The sequence below is a fragment of the Micromys minutus genome (assembly GCF_963924665.1).
Source record: "Micromys minutus genome assembly, chromosome: 12".
Taxonomy (NCBI): domain Eukaryota; kingdom Metazoa; phylum Chordata; class Mammalia; order Rodentia; family Muridae; genus Micromys; species Micromys minutus.
In genome coordinates this window covers 52,452,504-52,469,014 of record NC_137981.1, presented here as the reverse complement: position 1 = coordinate 52,469,014, position 16,511 = coordinate 52,452,504, and the positions used below count along the sequence as shown (strand labels likewise).

The window sequence follows — 16,511 nt, the reverse complement described above, 5'->3', positions numbered from 1 at the left end:
GTGGGTGAAGAATTATAGATGTGTCCTAAATCATAATAAGCCCACAGAATCATGAACATGTCCCAAAATCCTGACCATATCCCTTCCTCTGTTTAAAATCCTTTAGACATCCCCACCAGGGTTTAAGAGGGTCTATGGTAAGTCCTTTTGTGGCTGGTCTGGGCCACATTCCCACCTATATTTCAGGTCGCTATACATCACAGAATCTGTGCTCCCTTCATGCAGAGCGGTGGTCATTCCTTCAAGTGTTCTAGAGCTTGTCATGATTTCCTCCCTACACAGCCACACTGCCCTCTCCTTTCAAACCTCTTTTGTGTGAACATGTTCATATGTGGGGGTGTACATGCACGTGTGTGTGTGTGTGTGTGTGTGTGTGTGTGTACAAGTGGGATCAACATCAGGGATCTCACTCATTTGCTTTTCACCTGATTGTTTGAGACAGAGTCTCTGGCTGAACCTGGAACTCAGCTCATTGCTCACGGCCTATGATGCTAGAGTTTCCTTGTTTGTAGGTAAAAGTCATGATACTGTTATAGGACTTTGTAGTTCTGAAGCTCCTTTACAACTCACTGGTTGTGTGTCAACTATTATAAGAGTTCGATAAATGTCTAAGCCATTACAAGCTTGGTTTTACTGGAATGACTGACTGCTCTAATACATAGAGAAGACATAGAGGACAGATAGACAGATGGGGTGGGGTGGGAGGGGTGAGAGGTGGAAAGAGGTGGGGGGGGAGAGAGAAAGGCGAAAAGGGGCAGAGAAGACAGGGGCTGGGTAGAGACACAGCAAGAATATGTTCTAATGGCTGCCACTATTTCCCTCTTGTTGGTCTTTTCCAACAACTCCAGAAACAGACTCCCAGACAAAAACATCAACCAGAACAGAGCTAAAAACATTCAAGGTATTTCCCAACAAAGCAGAGATCAATAGGGAAGAGGCCTGGTCCTACAGGCGTGGCAATGAGAGTCAAGGATAAGATTAGTAAATTTTGATAAAAATTCTAAACAAGTTCAAAGTTCACAGGGACACAAAGGAGGAGGAGGTGCCCAATCATCTGTGTCCCCAAGGGGCTTTATTTACACTGCTGATCTTTACAATTCAAAAGGCAATTCTGGTTTAAAACAAGGAAGGCATTTATATCTCTGTGCAACCTCCAGAACCTGGCCTTAGGCAAGCACAAAAAGATAGATAAAGATCAAGTCTTCAATCAGCAAGGTAAAAACCTCTACCTTTTCAGTTCAATTCTGCATAAAATGTTCCCATTCCATTGTCTTACAAACTGAGGAGGAGAAGAGGAGGAGTTAAGTCTACTGACTTTGCCTTTCAGAACTGCTAGACAGTAAAGCTATTTTTTATCTTTCTAGTGACTCCTCTACTCCTGTAGATTTTAGCATCTTCTAGATGTAACTAACGTTTTAATTTCCATACTCTGAGACGGGAAGGGTTCAAGGGCCCATGGAATTCTCGACATGAGGTGGTGCTTTGTTTGGCGTACATGCTCACAAGTTCTGGGTCTCAACTACATCAGACATTATCCAAGGCAATTTAATTATTGCCTGTCCATATCAGCCTTGTTCGACATATCCTTTCCCTAACGAGGGATAAAGATACCCATTATTCTCCTGCTCAGGGTGCCAAATTCACTCCCAACAGACAAGCTGGGACAGGCCAGAGGAAGTGAGCTTCCCCCCACTTACTTCAAGGAAATGAGCTTTGTTCTGGCTGCTCAGAGCTAGGTTGTCTACGTCCCAGATGCCCGTCCCCACTCCTCAGACACCTCATGCAATTGGGGGGGAGGAGAAGGAGCATGTAAGGAGAGAAGAAGATCCAGCATCCCCAGTAGAATAGCTTTTACATGCTTCTGTGTCTCTCCTGTTGCCCCCTTCAGTGGTTTGAATATAGCTTGTTTTCCCCAAGAGGCCCTGTGCTGGAGGCATGGTCTGCAGAGCCATGATGCCAATGGCTGACGTTATGAGTGGCTCAGTGGGAGGTAAGTAAACCATAGAGAGCAGAGTGCTATTCAGTGGAGAGGATTAAAGTTGGCCTGGACTAAGCCGATTCTTTAAAATTTCATATACACGTACAGGACACCTCAAGCATATCCTTTCCCCAGTCCCCTTCCCACCTTCCTGATTTTTGCCGATTTGTAAACCCACATCATCCAGTTAACAGCTTGCTGAGCGATGCTGTGGGCTTGATCCGTATAGGTTTGGGGCAAGCAGTCCCAGTTGCTGTGAGTTCGTGAGTAAGTACAATGGCCATAGCACATCCAGAAGACAGCATTTCACACGCGCCTCTCCATCCTTCTTAGGTTTTTATCACTTTAACAAGACGATGTCCCCTGAGCTTTAGTGGCAATGGGACTAGGGGGTGAGGTATGTGTGTGTGATTATGTATGTGACTACACTGTCACCATCTTCAGACACACCAGAAGAGGGCATCGGATCATATTACAGATGGTTGTGAGCCACCATGTCGTTGCTGGGAATTGAACTCGGGACCTCTGGGAAGAGCAGTCAGTGCACTTATCTCTCCAACCCCTAGGGTGAGCTGAGGGCTTACTCTCAGCTCTTTGATGAACTGCTGACCACTGCAGAAGGCGGATCTCTGGCTAAGGTGGAGGACAGTAAGTTTGATCTTGACAGAGCTGTTGGGAAAGCCTGTGAATCTGGACTCTGACCCACTCCTGCCTTACCCTGTGATCTTCTCCTTGCACACAACCCGGCCATGAAGCAGCAGCCTTCCTTGATATGACTGGGTAACAGGGATGAACAGATACAGGTGTCTGATCCTGAAAGTTCAGCTTCCAATGCTGGGAGCAAAACAAACCTTTTCTCTTTATACAGCACCTGTGCTCAAGTGTTTTGTTCTAGGATCAGAGAATGGACTAACAGGCCCTCCTTCCTGGCCTCTGGTTCCTACAGTCTACATAGCCCAGACCTGCCCTTTGCAGATCCTCTACTATCTCTAGTCTTCCTTCACCAGGTTAGCCTTTTCTGCATCGTCAGCCATTGTTGCCACATTAAATAAGTTCTTTGGCCTCCATGGACAAAGTCAGCACAATATTGGTGTATAGCAGGAACCTGGGGACAAATCTGATGGCTTAACCTTAGAAAACAACAGCCTGGTTTGAATCTGAATAAAGAACAGTCACACCCCAGAGACTGTTTTCTACCAGACAGCATAGATGATATTCCTGTATCTCACTCGGTGTGTTTGCAATCCAGATGTCTTTCTTTTTCCTTTGTGAGAATTTCTGGAGATTAAAAAAAAAAAAAATGAAGTCACAAGAAAAGACAGCTTTGCCTCCCATGGGTGACAGGAATGTAGAAGTCACTCAGGGAGTGTCTCAGAAATTTGGAGGCTGTTCAGATCATGACACTGATTGACTGGGTGCCAGAGAGAAAAAGGAAGACACGGACTGCGCTCCCCTTCTCTCCCTCCTCTTCCATGGGGTTTTATGATTTAGGATGGAACATACAAGAACTTGGCTTCTGTTTCTAATTCTATCGTTAATTTGCTTTGTGACTTTGGGCAAAGATCTCTGCCCAAAGACATCTTCCAGTCCATGATGGAGTTGTTCAACTCATTTCATTCTAGAAGGCAACTTCCTGATTGGCTGCTCCTGGCCGTCTCATCCTACAAGGCAACTTCCTGATTGGCTGCTCCTGGCCGTCTCATCCTACAAGGCAACTTCCTGATTGGCTGCTCCTGGCCATCTCACTTCTTTGCCTTTCTCTGCACAGACTCAGTAGGAATTCTACAAATGCTCCCGGAGGATGGAGCTTTGCGATAATCTCAGAAGTCTTTTCCGTGCAGCCGTTAACTTCTGGGTCCAGAATGAATGACGAGCGGCGATCCAGCCATGGTTCCTCCTCAGCCTCACTTCCTCTTACCACCCTGGAAAAGCTCTGCCTGCCTGGCAAAGGTTTGATTTTCAAGGAAAACATTCCAGCATCTCCACGTCACATCCTGTTTCTTGACAGAGCCACATGGAAGCAGAGCTTGTAATTCAGAGATCACGCGTCCTGCCTGAAGAGGAAATCTCTTTCGGCAGCAGACCAAAAGGAGGCCAGCTAAACTGCTCTTCAGCGTGTGTTGCAGCAGCCTGTTGATGACGGACAGCTCTCATCTACCTGGATGTACTGCCAGCCATGGGTGTGGTGGCAGGAAGAGTGATTCAGTATGCCCTACACCTTCCCTACCCCCACCTCTCTATTCCACAATCCCCCAAGACTAAGGCAGGTGCAAGGGTTTATTCTGAAACAGTTTTCGTTGGGAATACGTGTAAATAATTAAACTCCCTGATTCTACGGTGTGTATTAACCAGGCTCTTCCCTTTATTCAGGAAGCAGGGAAATACTCTAGCTCAGAAACTTACACAATGAGCCGAATACCTCACAAAAACTTCACTGAACTTCCAATGGGAAGATGGGAGAGGCTCTGGGCTGTGCCTCACTGAGAAAGATGATGGATAATTGCTTATGCTAAGCAAATTTCTCAGGTTTCCCCCTGTATTAAAAGACACTTGCCACACTGTTAACACAGTACAGTCTAGCTGGGTGACTTTCAATTGAGAAAATGCCCCCCCCCATGCTTGGGATATATGGCTGTTTAAATTCAAAAGGTAAAGGCTAGATAGATAGGCAACAGCTCTGCAGAGTCAGCTCTTGCAGAAGGTGCTAATTCAGTTCCCAGCACCCATATCACGAGTCCCACAGCCACCCCCTGTGACTCCAGCTTGGGTGAATCAAAGCCTCTGGTCTCCACAGGCTTCCACATTCCCATGTCCACACATACACATGAGCACACACCTTGAAAAATAAACAGTAAACCTTTTTTAAAAAACATGTAACTAGTCAGCATGGTGGTGCATACCTATAATCCAAGCATTCAGGAGGGTGGGGCAGGAGGATCACGGGCTTGAGACTTTTCTGGAGTGTAAAAACTAACTGGGTCCAGCTAATTGTTGAGTTAGGTCTCATACTGACGCGCCATGTCTAAGTCTAACCACACAGCAGGGGGATTCGTATGGAAGCAGGGAGGGGTGCAAGTGAATGAGAGGACGCCAGAGATCCCCGGACTAACTCAGTGAAAACTCTCACAGTGAATGTCCAAGGCTCACACGATATCTAATTTCAGTCTTAGGGGAGGAGATGAGAACTCAGGAGGTCGAGGACTTTTCTTAAACTGAAAGATCTGCTACCAGTCTTCAAAATGTATGCTCGTTTCTATTCAAGGGCTGGCTGTCTCCAGTGGCTATTATTGGGTTTGTATATATTTTTTTTAAATGTAAAAATATACACCCACTGAGGGAGGGAGCCCTCTAAGAACTGCTTGGTCTGTTCAGCCCCGATGTCTTGGCCCATTACCAGGTGACCTCCCTGATCAAGACCTGGAAACACCTAGTTACTGGCTCTGACCAAGGGGCAGTCCTGCAGGCTAAGCTTCCCCAGGGAATTGCTGTGAATGTGTACTCCACATGCTGGAAAGGTCTGTGCCTCCTGGACTTGAACATCAGCCTAGAAGGCTTGCTATCTACAGTAGCGTGCTCCCAAGGGCTCAAGGCCACTCTGCCCGAGATGATTACAGGGGAGAAAGGCAGTGGCCTTGGATAAGTGTGGCACACAGAAAGCCTCTCCCATATTCCTGGCAGCCACAGCTGGGAGAGAGGGCAACTCTGAGTCAAGGTTGTCGAGTGGGAGAGCATCCACTGTGGCTACGGCTTCCAAGTGGGTCTCCGCCGGTGGAGGCCTTGACTGCTTATCTGCATGCTCGATGATTCTGTAGCCACCGTTCCTTTCCATGTTCTCATGGCACCGGGAAGCTAGGATATGAACATACATTACTCAGAAGTGACATTCTGTGTCACTTTTATACGGTGCCAAAGTCCTTCAGAAGCTTGCAGACTCTGAATGACTCAAGATCTCAGAGCTAGTTAGGGCAGGGCATGCAGGGGCCACGCCCTTTTCCAACTAATAGGCCAGTGTTTGGCTCCTATAGCTTGTTTCCTCCCCGAAGCATAAGGTCAACACCCCCCAGAAAAGACAGCTGGAATAAAATCGGTAATAATACTCACAGGAGAAAAGAGGTATCATGATAGAGGTGGTGCTTGGGGACAGGCGGCCTCTCCTCTTTCTACTCTGGGTGAGGGGTCCCCTCTCCTCAGTGTGAATAGTCTCCCCTCCCCATTGTGACATATTTCTGATGATTTTTCTCTATACAATTGCTAAAACCAAGAGACAAGCATCTTTCCTTTCTTGAATAATCCAGCAACTTCATGGCTGGGCTTAAATTCATCAGTTGATTGCATTTATCCCTCTAGCAAACGCTGCCTCAAAATGTCAATTTCCAGTGAAATTAGACAGAAAAGAACAGAATCAGGAAGCGTATTTAGAGTTGTACAGTTTCTAGGGCACCCTAGACGTGGTTAACAGTCACACAGAATGCCTGTTCAAAATGTGTGAAAGGAATTCATGCAGATGTGATCTGGTGGCAGTGACCTTGTCTAATGGACTAAGCGGCCTGGGTATAATCCCTAGCTAGAATCAAGAACAAAAAAAAAAAACACGAATCTATGTGAAGAAAGAGATGGGTGTGTTAATGTAGTAATATACACAGGCAGAGCCCAAATTTATGTTTACATAGATAAAAGAACACTTGGGCAGAATCCAAAAGCAAAATGGTAAGAGACACATCCGGGAGGACAGACTGGGAAAAGAGACTTAAGATTAGACAGTTTCTTTCCCTACTGATACGTGTTTGAGGTTTGCTACTTGAACACAAGAGAGAAAATTGGAAATGCTGCCCGAGGTAAACTGTCAGTGTGTTGGGAAAGGGCCTTGGGGGGTCTGGAGGTGATTAATAAGAAACTCATTCTCTGTGGACGGCTGCTTAGTGGATAAGCACCAAGAGCACAGTCAGGCCTCAGCCCAGACAGTGGCAAAGCTCTACCCACTGTCAACACCTTCCACAGCCAATCAGTAGATGCTAGGAGGTATCCCCTCAGACTCCTAAGATGTAAAAAAAAAAAAAGTGCTGTCCTCTGAGAGGGAATTTTAAAAAAAGTCAATTGATTCACTAGGCTTTTTCACTTAAAAACCCAATTCTGCTACTAAAATGGGGGGGAGGGGCTCACAAAGAATATGCTCAAAAGTACTTATCACCCTGCAACTACTAGGGTGGGGGCGGGGCAGACAGCATAAGCACACAGGACCTATGTCCTCATTCTTACCTCTCTCCCTCCCCCTCCCTCCCTTGCCCCCCTCTCTGTGCATGTTTGTCTGTGTGCATGTGTGTGTGTGTGTGTGTGTGCTTGAGTGTGTATGACTGTCTGTCTGCCTGTCTGTGTACAGAACCCTGGCCACACCAGGGCAAGCACTCTACCACTGAGCTATAGTCCTAGCCCCATTTCTTAGTTCCTTCCCTTAGAAAACTAGTCTTGATGACTTGCAGACACAGAGAGGACAGAGCAAGGCAAAGCAACCATGAAGCCGTCTACGAGAGAGAGCAAAGGTCTCTCTCTCTTCACACCGCACTTACACACGGCACAAACAATAACAAAAACCCCTTCCGCAGTACACGGTGAGAACTGCTAATCCGAAATGCATGAGAAGCGGAGTGTTTTCAGTATTTTAAGGAAATATTTACACAGCCCAAATGAGATCTCTTAGGGATGGCGCTTAAGTCTAAGTATGACACTTGCTTATGCTTCATCCTCTTCTTCTACAGCAGCCTCAAGGTAATTTAAAACTGCCTCATGATGGACTTCTATACAGACAGAAAGCTTCACAGATGAGATCGGGGCGAGGGTAGACTTTTCCACACGTCTTATCACGAATGCGCTCAAAACACTTTGGATTTTTTGAGCATTTAGGGTGCTTGCATTTTTAGATTAGGAATGCCTATGGTCTGCCTATGATACAGCTGGGGCCACGCGCTGGGTAGCTGGCATCCAGTGGGGTGACGTTAAGAGGTGGTGGGATCGTAAGGAATGGGGATTAGCAAGGGACTACTGGAAGCATCACCCACATTAGATATCATGAGGGGGTTCTCCTGCAAACAATGAGGTGCTCCTCCATGCTCTGCTTTCTTGTCTCTCCATGTTGAATGGCCTTTCAGATAAGCTCCTGCTACTGTAAGACGATCCACCACAGGTACCCACTGGAGTTAAGCCCACTTCTACTATCAGGCCCTTGAGCCTGCAGGACTACGGTGTAGAGCTGAGTCTTTTCTTTATAAATCATCTCCCACCCCAGGTATTTTATTATTGCAGCATCAGAACATAGGCAATGCAGAACACTCAGCCTGTACTTAGCGAAGTCATTTCTCCACTCAGCCATTTCCAGAACGAACGTTAAGGAACAAACCCATGTCCACGCCATTTCTCACCCACCAACCCTGCCATACCCACCACTCAACAATCAATTAGCCAGAACCAGAGTGCTTTCAGTGTAAGTACAAGTTAATCAATGGAGGCCACAGGGATGACAGCCATATCCTTCCCCTCCCAGAGTGCATGATTTAGGAGCTGAGAGTTAGTGCTCTCATCAACCAAGTCTGAAGAGATCAAAAGATCACCTTCAATATGGGCATGATCTCCCAAGGGCTAGGGCATGCATGCGGCAGTTAAGTGCTAGGGAGGTCAAGAAGAGAACATTAAGGGTGAGTTTGTTTAGAAGACATCATGAAGAAGAAAGGACACAATGAGGCTTTGAAGGGGGGGGGGGGGAGTTAGACAGAGAAATAATGACATGCTTTCCACACTAAGGCCATGACTCATTCTGGGATTCGCAGCCCTGAACTCTTATTGCTGATGCTGGAATGAGGTTGGTTACTGCTTCAACACACAGAAACAAGAATGGGGATATCACTGTGACTTAGTAAGACTGACCACGTAAAGAAAAGATAATGGCTTCCGGGTGAGGCTCTCCAGCCTACAACTCCCGGGCTCGTTCAAAAGTCTAATCAGAGAATATATTTTGCTCACCACATGGTTTCCTGGTCAGCCACAGAAGCCTGGAAGTCCCCCGTATAGGTGAGACCCACTGTGCTCACTGACAAGCTCTCCAATGAATCAACATTAGAAAATGGTCTGTGGGTTTCAGGGTTAAGGAAAGAGCTTCCTAGACTGAAGGAGAGGCTGCCCTGCTGGCCACGAACTTCGAGCATCTTGTGCATTTGCAAACTAGCCATGGCTAGTCTGATGATGCTACATGCTGGGAGTCCCAAACTCGAGTCCTACTGTAACAGGGTGGGTGTGTTTAAAGAAAAAAAAATGTCGCTTGGCTCAATTTCAGAGCAAAGCTGAGGAGCTAATGTAACAATGGCTTTCCTGGTGAGACACACAGTTTGCACATGTGTTTTCTGATCTCTCTCCCTCTTCATATGAAGCAACTGGTATTCCACCATGAGCCTCCACATTAATATTCTTATGGTCTCCTAGCTACCCCCTACCAGGTCCTCTCCTCTAAACACTCCAAGTAGATTAAATTTCCACTCCTTTAAGATTTCCCCCCTAATTCTATTTATATGTTCACTTGAGGCAAGACATACATGCCAGAATGCATGCAGGGGTCAGAGGACAACTTATGGAAGCTGGTTCTCTCCTTCCATCCTGTGGGTCCAGAGGACTGAACTCAGGTTTCTAAGCAGGGATGCAAGTGTCTTTACTTGGTGAGTTATTTCTTGGTCTTGGTCTCCATCCTCTTAATGCCCCACAACGGATTAAACTCTAACATCAACTTCAGAAAAAACACATTTAAAGCACTAACTCCAGGTTGTAGATGTACAAATGATTTTGGTTGTCATGCAGAGGATGTTCTGGTGCCTGTGTGATTTCTCAGTGAACCAGCATTTGCATTAGCATTCTGAGGTGGGCCTGACCTCAGCCTAACAGCATATATGGTCCTGATTCTGTAAGGCCCACTGGTCATGGTTGAGAACACCCCTCAGAAGCTGAGCACTGTGGTGTTTATAGATGTCTTTTTGTTGGCTCACATACACGAAGACGCTAACAAGTGCCTCAGCTTCCTGCTAGAACATGAATAGTTACAACTGCATCTTCTTTATAGCAATGTTATGAGGCTTCATGGTTTGAGGCACCCATATTGGTTGGCAGTTATAACTCACTATTGCTCACACTAACAACCAGTAAGACTAAACGAGTGCTCACACTCACTTCCCTCCACAATCCCATCATCAGTGGCCCAACTCTGGGGAAATGAGAATCATCTGGCTTCCAGCATCATGGGCTCCAGGGAAGGCTCATTCAACTCAATGCAGCAGATGGCCCTGCAGCCCAACAATCAGACTGAGCATCCAGAAACGACACCCAAGGCCACCACCAGGGGAGTCCCAGGAAAAGCTTACCACATAGAGCTTGCGCCAGATGACGGCCCATTCTCGCAGCGTGTTCGTGAGCTCCTGAACCAGGGGCAACTCCCCTGGAATCACTGTCTCATGCTGCCTACAGAGGAACCAAAAGGATGCACACTTGACTGCACATGGTAGGAGCTGCCTTTCCTGACCTCCACACTCTTGGCAATCCTATGTAGAAACATGACAACTGTGGCTTGAAATAAACCAATCCGCCTCTGGACTTGAACACAGGTAAACATAAGCCCAAAAAAAAAAACCCCAAAAAACTAAAAAACAAAACAAAACAAAAAAAAAAAAAAAAAAAACCCAAAAACCAAACCAAACCAAAACAAAAAAACTTAAAAAACCAAAAAAACAAGGAACTGAAAACAAGCATGATAGACAAACTAAGTTTATGCATGGCACAGGCTAAGCCCAGACTCTACTTCCTCCTGTTGATTCTCTTTGAAAGTACCGGTGACCAAGCCAGGTCATTAGCTGGTTCCATCTGGCAAGCTGCTTCATCTTGTAGCCAGGTAAGTGGCAATATGACCTCACCCAGTTGCCCGAGGACTGATCCATGCCCTCTTCTAGAAAGAATTCGGGGTTTCTTTTCACCTACTGCTCCCCAGCATGGCAAGTGGAGACAAACCAACTTCCTCACTCACATTAGGCAAAACTGTGTTTACTCACATAAATCCCCATAAAACCAACCACGTTCCTACAATTATCAATAGGAGAAAGCTAGCAAGGACATGCAAACAGGTAGGGTAAGGCAATATATGACGGCAAATGTGACTTGTGAAACATCTCTTACATGCCAACTATGGAAAACTGGTGACTTGGGTGGGGCTCTGATTCTGCAACCTGAGGATGTCTGCAGTGTGCACACTCACAGGTATTGGTGTTTTACTTGCTGCACAATGCTGAACCCTCTATATGAGGTATGCACTACTCTATCATCCAATAGGGATTCTGTGCACCCGTAAGCTGGTGTAAATGTTCTAGTAGAGGTGGCCGGGCTGGGCTATGTTTCATCATTTAGGTGAAAGAAATTAATTTCCTCTTGTCCTTTCTTATTAGCACATATGAATTGCATAGAGTGCTGGGCTTTCCTGTGACACTGGCTTGTGAAATTTTCAACTCTGGGGAGTTTAGAATGATGTAATCACAAGCTCAGCAACATCGGTATTTGCTGACTTGGGAACACAGTAAAGTGGGTATCCCACCTTTCATCTGGCAGATCCAGTTAGAAGAGGACTCCTACTTTGCCTTTATAAGTGACACTTGGTGGCTGCCCAAACATGCCCACTGGGAAAAGGATTTCTCTAGGAGGTGAAGGAGAATATTCAAAGTGCTGGGTCTACTGAGGAGGACCTGAGAGAACTTGAGCACGTTTCTACCTCTGGTCTTAAAAAGTGGGTGCTGAGCTTTGGAACTTCTCGATAATGTCCACCTAGTTCAGAGGTTTCTGGGACAGCCTCTCTGGCACCAGCCATGGAGTCGAGTTCTACTTCTTAATTCTCTCTTCCTGTTTTGAGTGTCCTGTTTTCCTCAGGCGCCAGAGAGTCCGTGCTTTGCAGGACAAGTGACAGGGACAAGAAGTGAGTACTCAAGACTAAGTGGGTGTTGTCTACACAGCATGTTCCCAGACACTCCTTCCCTAGCACCTCACGCCAAGCACATGGCTGGCGTCTTCCTCCAGGAAGCTCTGAAAATCCCAAGGTGAAACTTCAAGATGTACTCAAGGTTCAGAGCTGAGGCGGGCAGACGGATGTTCCTCCTACCCAGATACCCAGTGAGCAATTAGCAACTCCAAGAGGAAATGAAAAGCCCTCAGAGTTCATCGTTGCTGCCTTTACTATTCTGGGGAAGGGTGTCTTGGAGAAACAAGTCCGGAAAAAGAAGGCAGAGGGAGGAATTCTAGGAGGCAAGTGAAACCAACAAGAGGAGAAAGACATCAATGGGTGTGGGGAATTCTTTCATGGTCACCTTACATCTCCATCGATTTAGCGGTCTTCCTGGGTGGGAACTTACCCTCCATCTTCCACGGTTGCCTCTTTCAAATGGATGTATGTTTCGGGAAAAATGCCCTACAGAAGGAGAACTCTTGTTACACGGACTTTAAAAACAGTCAAGAACACGAACACTTCAAGGCGGGCTTTGAACACCTCGACAAAGGGAAATTCCCGACTGAGTTGCTTGTAATGACCAACTGCGTTCCAATGGAGGACAGATGGAAATGGGAGAAATTAAGATTTGGGATCAGGATGCACAGGATGTTTTGAAAATAAAAGAGTTGAAGTGTCCCATCAGCTCAGAGACCCGATAATGGCAAAGGAGAGTAATACTGCGGACCGAGAATCTGTACAGAGCCCACATGTGACTGTGCATCCATTAAAGGGCCTTGCATCGTGAGTTAGACGGAACAGCTCACTCCTTAGCCTCCCGACAGAAATACCCATCAGTACCTTCACTGAAGACCAACTGCCCATCCGTCACTTTTAGCTACCTGACCATTTCCTCATTGCATAGTCCCCGATGGTTCTCCGATTCCTAACCCCAAGAGGCATTTCTACACCGGTATTATGACACTGCTCGCTACGAAAAATACAAACAGGTCCCAGGGGAAAGGCTGAAAACCACTGGGTGGGAACCAGGGAGCTGCTGGAAGGAAGAGATTTCTCAGTAAACAGGAACCATCCACATGAGTCCTCTCAGATACCAAAAGTTTGTGCCTCCTTGTGCAATACTCTCAAGAAGCCACATGGGGAAGGAACCCCTCGGTTTTGCTTTGGAGGAGTTTACGTGGCCGAGTAGATGAACCCAGCCTTGCTCACGGAAGGGCTGGCATGCTCTCTGCAGACATTACATGCCAGGGATTGCTGACTACACACGTGGTGGTAGAGGCAGCCCCCAGCCCACAGGACCACAGTTGAAATGTATGTGCACCATGTCATCCTTAATAGGACAAGGAACCAGTGAACTCAGACAGCAACTGTGGCCAGTTTCGTGGACTGTATTTGTTTATGTAATACTTTCTCCTTTGATTTCCTTGGCCAATGGAAAAGCCAATGGCCAGAACATTAGGGATTAAGCTGACCTTGGCATGGTGATAACCAAGGGGATCCTGCAACCGCTTTAGGCAGAAGCAAAAGGGCCCATCTCTTCAGCTAGACAGGGTGACTCATTAGAGAGAAGGCATTGTCAGGTCCCTCCATGCAGATAAGGGGGACCTTGGGTCTTTTCAGGTACACAGGATACAGAGTGATTGGGGAAGATTGATTAAGCAACAATCAAACAAATTGCCACGAGGCAAATGTTGATATCTGAAAGAGAAACAGCTCTGATGATGGCAGGGAGAGATTGAGAATAATTATCATCACCTTCACATATCAGACACAGTTATAAGGGGCTTGTGTGCACCTGGCTGTATTTGCTTTCAAAATACTCTTAGTTGGTCCATGATTGAATACTTGTCCACCACCTTGCCCATTTAAGTATCTGCCCAACTATAGAACTTTCATGTGTGATATGCTATTTTTTTCTCTCAGCCTTAAGATGTTTAATTGACAGAATTTAAATGTCTTCTTCTTGTTGAAATTATCTGGAAGCAGTCATATTTTTAATAAAAAAAAACTTTCATGGACACATAAAGAAACTGGAGCTAGAGAAATAGGTCGCTTGGTAAAGTTTGTCTTGCCAGCATGATTGTCTCATGTACAGTCCTCAGCTCTCACATAAAGTTGGTCATCCCAGAGCTAAGGAGGCAGGGCTTGATGGCCAGCCAGCCTAGCTGAAGCAGTGAGTTAGGTCCAGGATGGCGAGAGACCCTGTCTCAAAAGATACCATGGTGGATGACATCTAAGGAACACACACTGGGGTCATGCACTCCAGCTTCTATATATATATATGAACATACATGAATATAACAGTATATTTTACATTATCTAGTCTTTCACAATAGAAAAGTGGAGAATTCATGAAAAGAGAGAGGGGGTTGGATAAGAATAATACGTTTAAAGTATGAGCTAATGGTTCAGTGGGTAAACATGTTTGCTGCCAGGCCTGGCAACCTGAGTTTGAGCTTCAGAACCCACACGGTGGAAGGAGAGAATTGATTCCTCCAAGTTGTCCTCTGACCTCTACCTTCAGGCTGTGTCACATGAGCGTGCACGTGCACACATGCATAGACACAAACTTAAACGAATGGGCTATGTGACCTTGCTGAGGCTAAGTGTGCAGCTCTGAGACAGAACGTGTATTTAAGGTGTGGGAAGTTTGAACTGAACTTGTCTTGGTCTCCCCAGTAGCTCAGATGGCAGGTGTGCGCTGCCAGGTGTGCACTGCCAGGTGTGCTCTGCCAGGTGTGCACTGCCAGGTGTGCACTGCCAGGCCCAGCTGTTATGGATGGTTCACATGATTTTCCCAAGAGAGTTTTCTGTTCACTTTTTTACATATTAAGAGAAGAAAGGACCGAGAACTGACTGACCTGGGAATTCTTTGTCTCTCTCGAACAAAACCGCCGAACGTAACACTGCTAACCCAGAGGAATATTCTGGCAAAACATTTTGCAAATCAAGAAGGTTTTAAAAACTAAACTAAACTAAATTAAACAGCTGAATTCGGAGTCTGGTGACTAGTCCCTGCTAATCCCTGGGAGCCAGCCAAGCCAAGGGAACCGGGAACTATAAGCCAATGAGGACTCTGAGCCTGATGCTGACGGCTGCAGACAATTTACTCAGGCAGAAAGGTGCTGACATCCCGAGCTCATGTGTTTTGTCATCCCACTGTGCTCAGGTCTGCAGTGTCACTGTGTCATGGTGGCCCTGGGCCATTTATAATCTGGTTTCTCCTATAAGGCCAGACCCAACCTGGGCTCGAATTTCCCATCTGCAGCTCATCTCTCGGTTCTGCCTTTCTTTTCTCAATGCGACCTACTCACTAGAACAAATGATTCTATTTTATTCCAACTAAGTATTTCCCAGGTTACCCTGTCCACGCACTCACGATACTGCCAGGATTAAGCATGAATTTCTTCGAGGCTCCAGTCTTCAATTTGTAAAGCCGCTGGTTTCCTTTTATCCCCACTCCCAAATGGCTACGTTGGCTTACAAATGACACCAATAATTTCCACGAAAACAATAGGCCTTTCAAATAGCTCGTCCCATCAGACAGGAAAAGGAGGGACCAGCACAGGACAGCATTTCGATCAGACTGCATCTCATAATGAAGGGGTGTCACCCAGCAAAATTCAAGGTTGATGTCTTTAATTCCATCCTTGTTTCTTGGATCTCCACCGGGAAAGATAATTTAGTTTAAAAAAAAAAAAATCAAAACACATCAATGTACAGCCAAATTATTCGGGTCTCTCCACCCTGCCCGGCCCTGCCTGAGACAGGGTTTCTCTGTGTAGTCTTGGTTGTCCTAGAACTAGCTCTACAGACCTGGCTGGTCTCAAACTCAGAGATCTGCCTGCCTCTGCTTCCTGGATACTGGGATGAAAGGCCCTTCACACCTGGCCTCACGTTTTTTCTTTAACAAAGGACAGGGCAGCTCTTATTGAAATCTCTCTCTTATTTTTCCCCCAGAAGGTCGAGTTTTTAAGATTACAGGTTTTAAAGAGCATTCTAATTAAGAACAAACAAACAGAAATCTCAGGAATAGGACAGACATACATGGCTCGGGTGATACTAAGTGGACCATTGAGTATTCCGATCAGACTCGCTGGAATTTAGTATTCCAGTTAGTGGTGGCAGGCACCGCTAGATAAAGGGGTGCAGACGTACTAGGAAAGCACAGCGTGACCCAGAAGCCAAGGTCTTCCAAGCTGGAGCAAATCCTTATGTAGGATAAGGACTGAGACATTTTCTAACAGTAGCTATGGGTTTGGTAGTTGGTTCTGTTGTCGTTATTGTGGTCATGGTGGTCAAATTCAGGGCCTGTTGTATGCTAGGTGGTGTCTGCTATCCAAATAATTTGGAGGCATGATGCCACTAAGTTACTCAGGCTGGCCTTGAACTTGCCTCAGTCTCCTAAGTAGCTGGAATGACAGGTGTGCCCCTCTAGACTCGCACCCCCACCACACACAGCTGGTTTTGATGTTTCTTAGGATTTGTCTGAAAAAGTTCTCTGTTCACTTTCTTTTGCGT

At 46.2% G+C, this 16,511-nt stretch overlaps 1 protein-coding gene across 1 annotated transcript in view; it reads right to left on the bottom strand.

The window, feature by feature from the left end:
* The window catches only part of DOCK5 (dedicator of cytokinesis 5), a gene marked incomplete at its 5' end in the record, with an annotated part of 167,894 nt that overhangs the window by 84,809 nt on the left and 66,574 nt on the right, over positions 1 to 16,511 (bottom strand). Inside the window, 2 exons of the mRNA XM_080926704.1 lie at positions 10,372 to 10,468; positions 12,397 to 12,452. Of these exons, the coding sequence (XP_080782830.1) occupies positions 10,372 to 10,468; positions 12,397 to 12,452 (153 nt within the window). The remainder of the gene's footprint in view (positions 1 to 10,371; positions 10,469 to 12,396; positions 12,453 to 16,511) is intronic.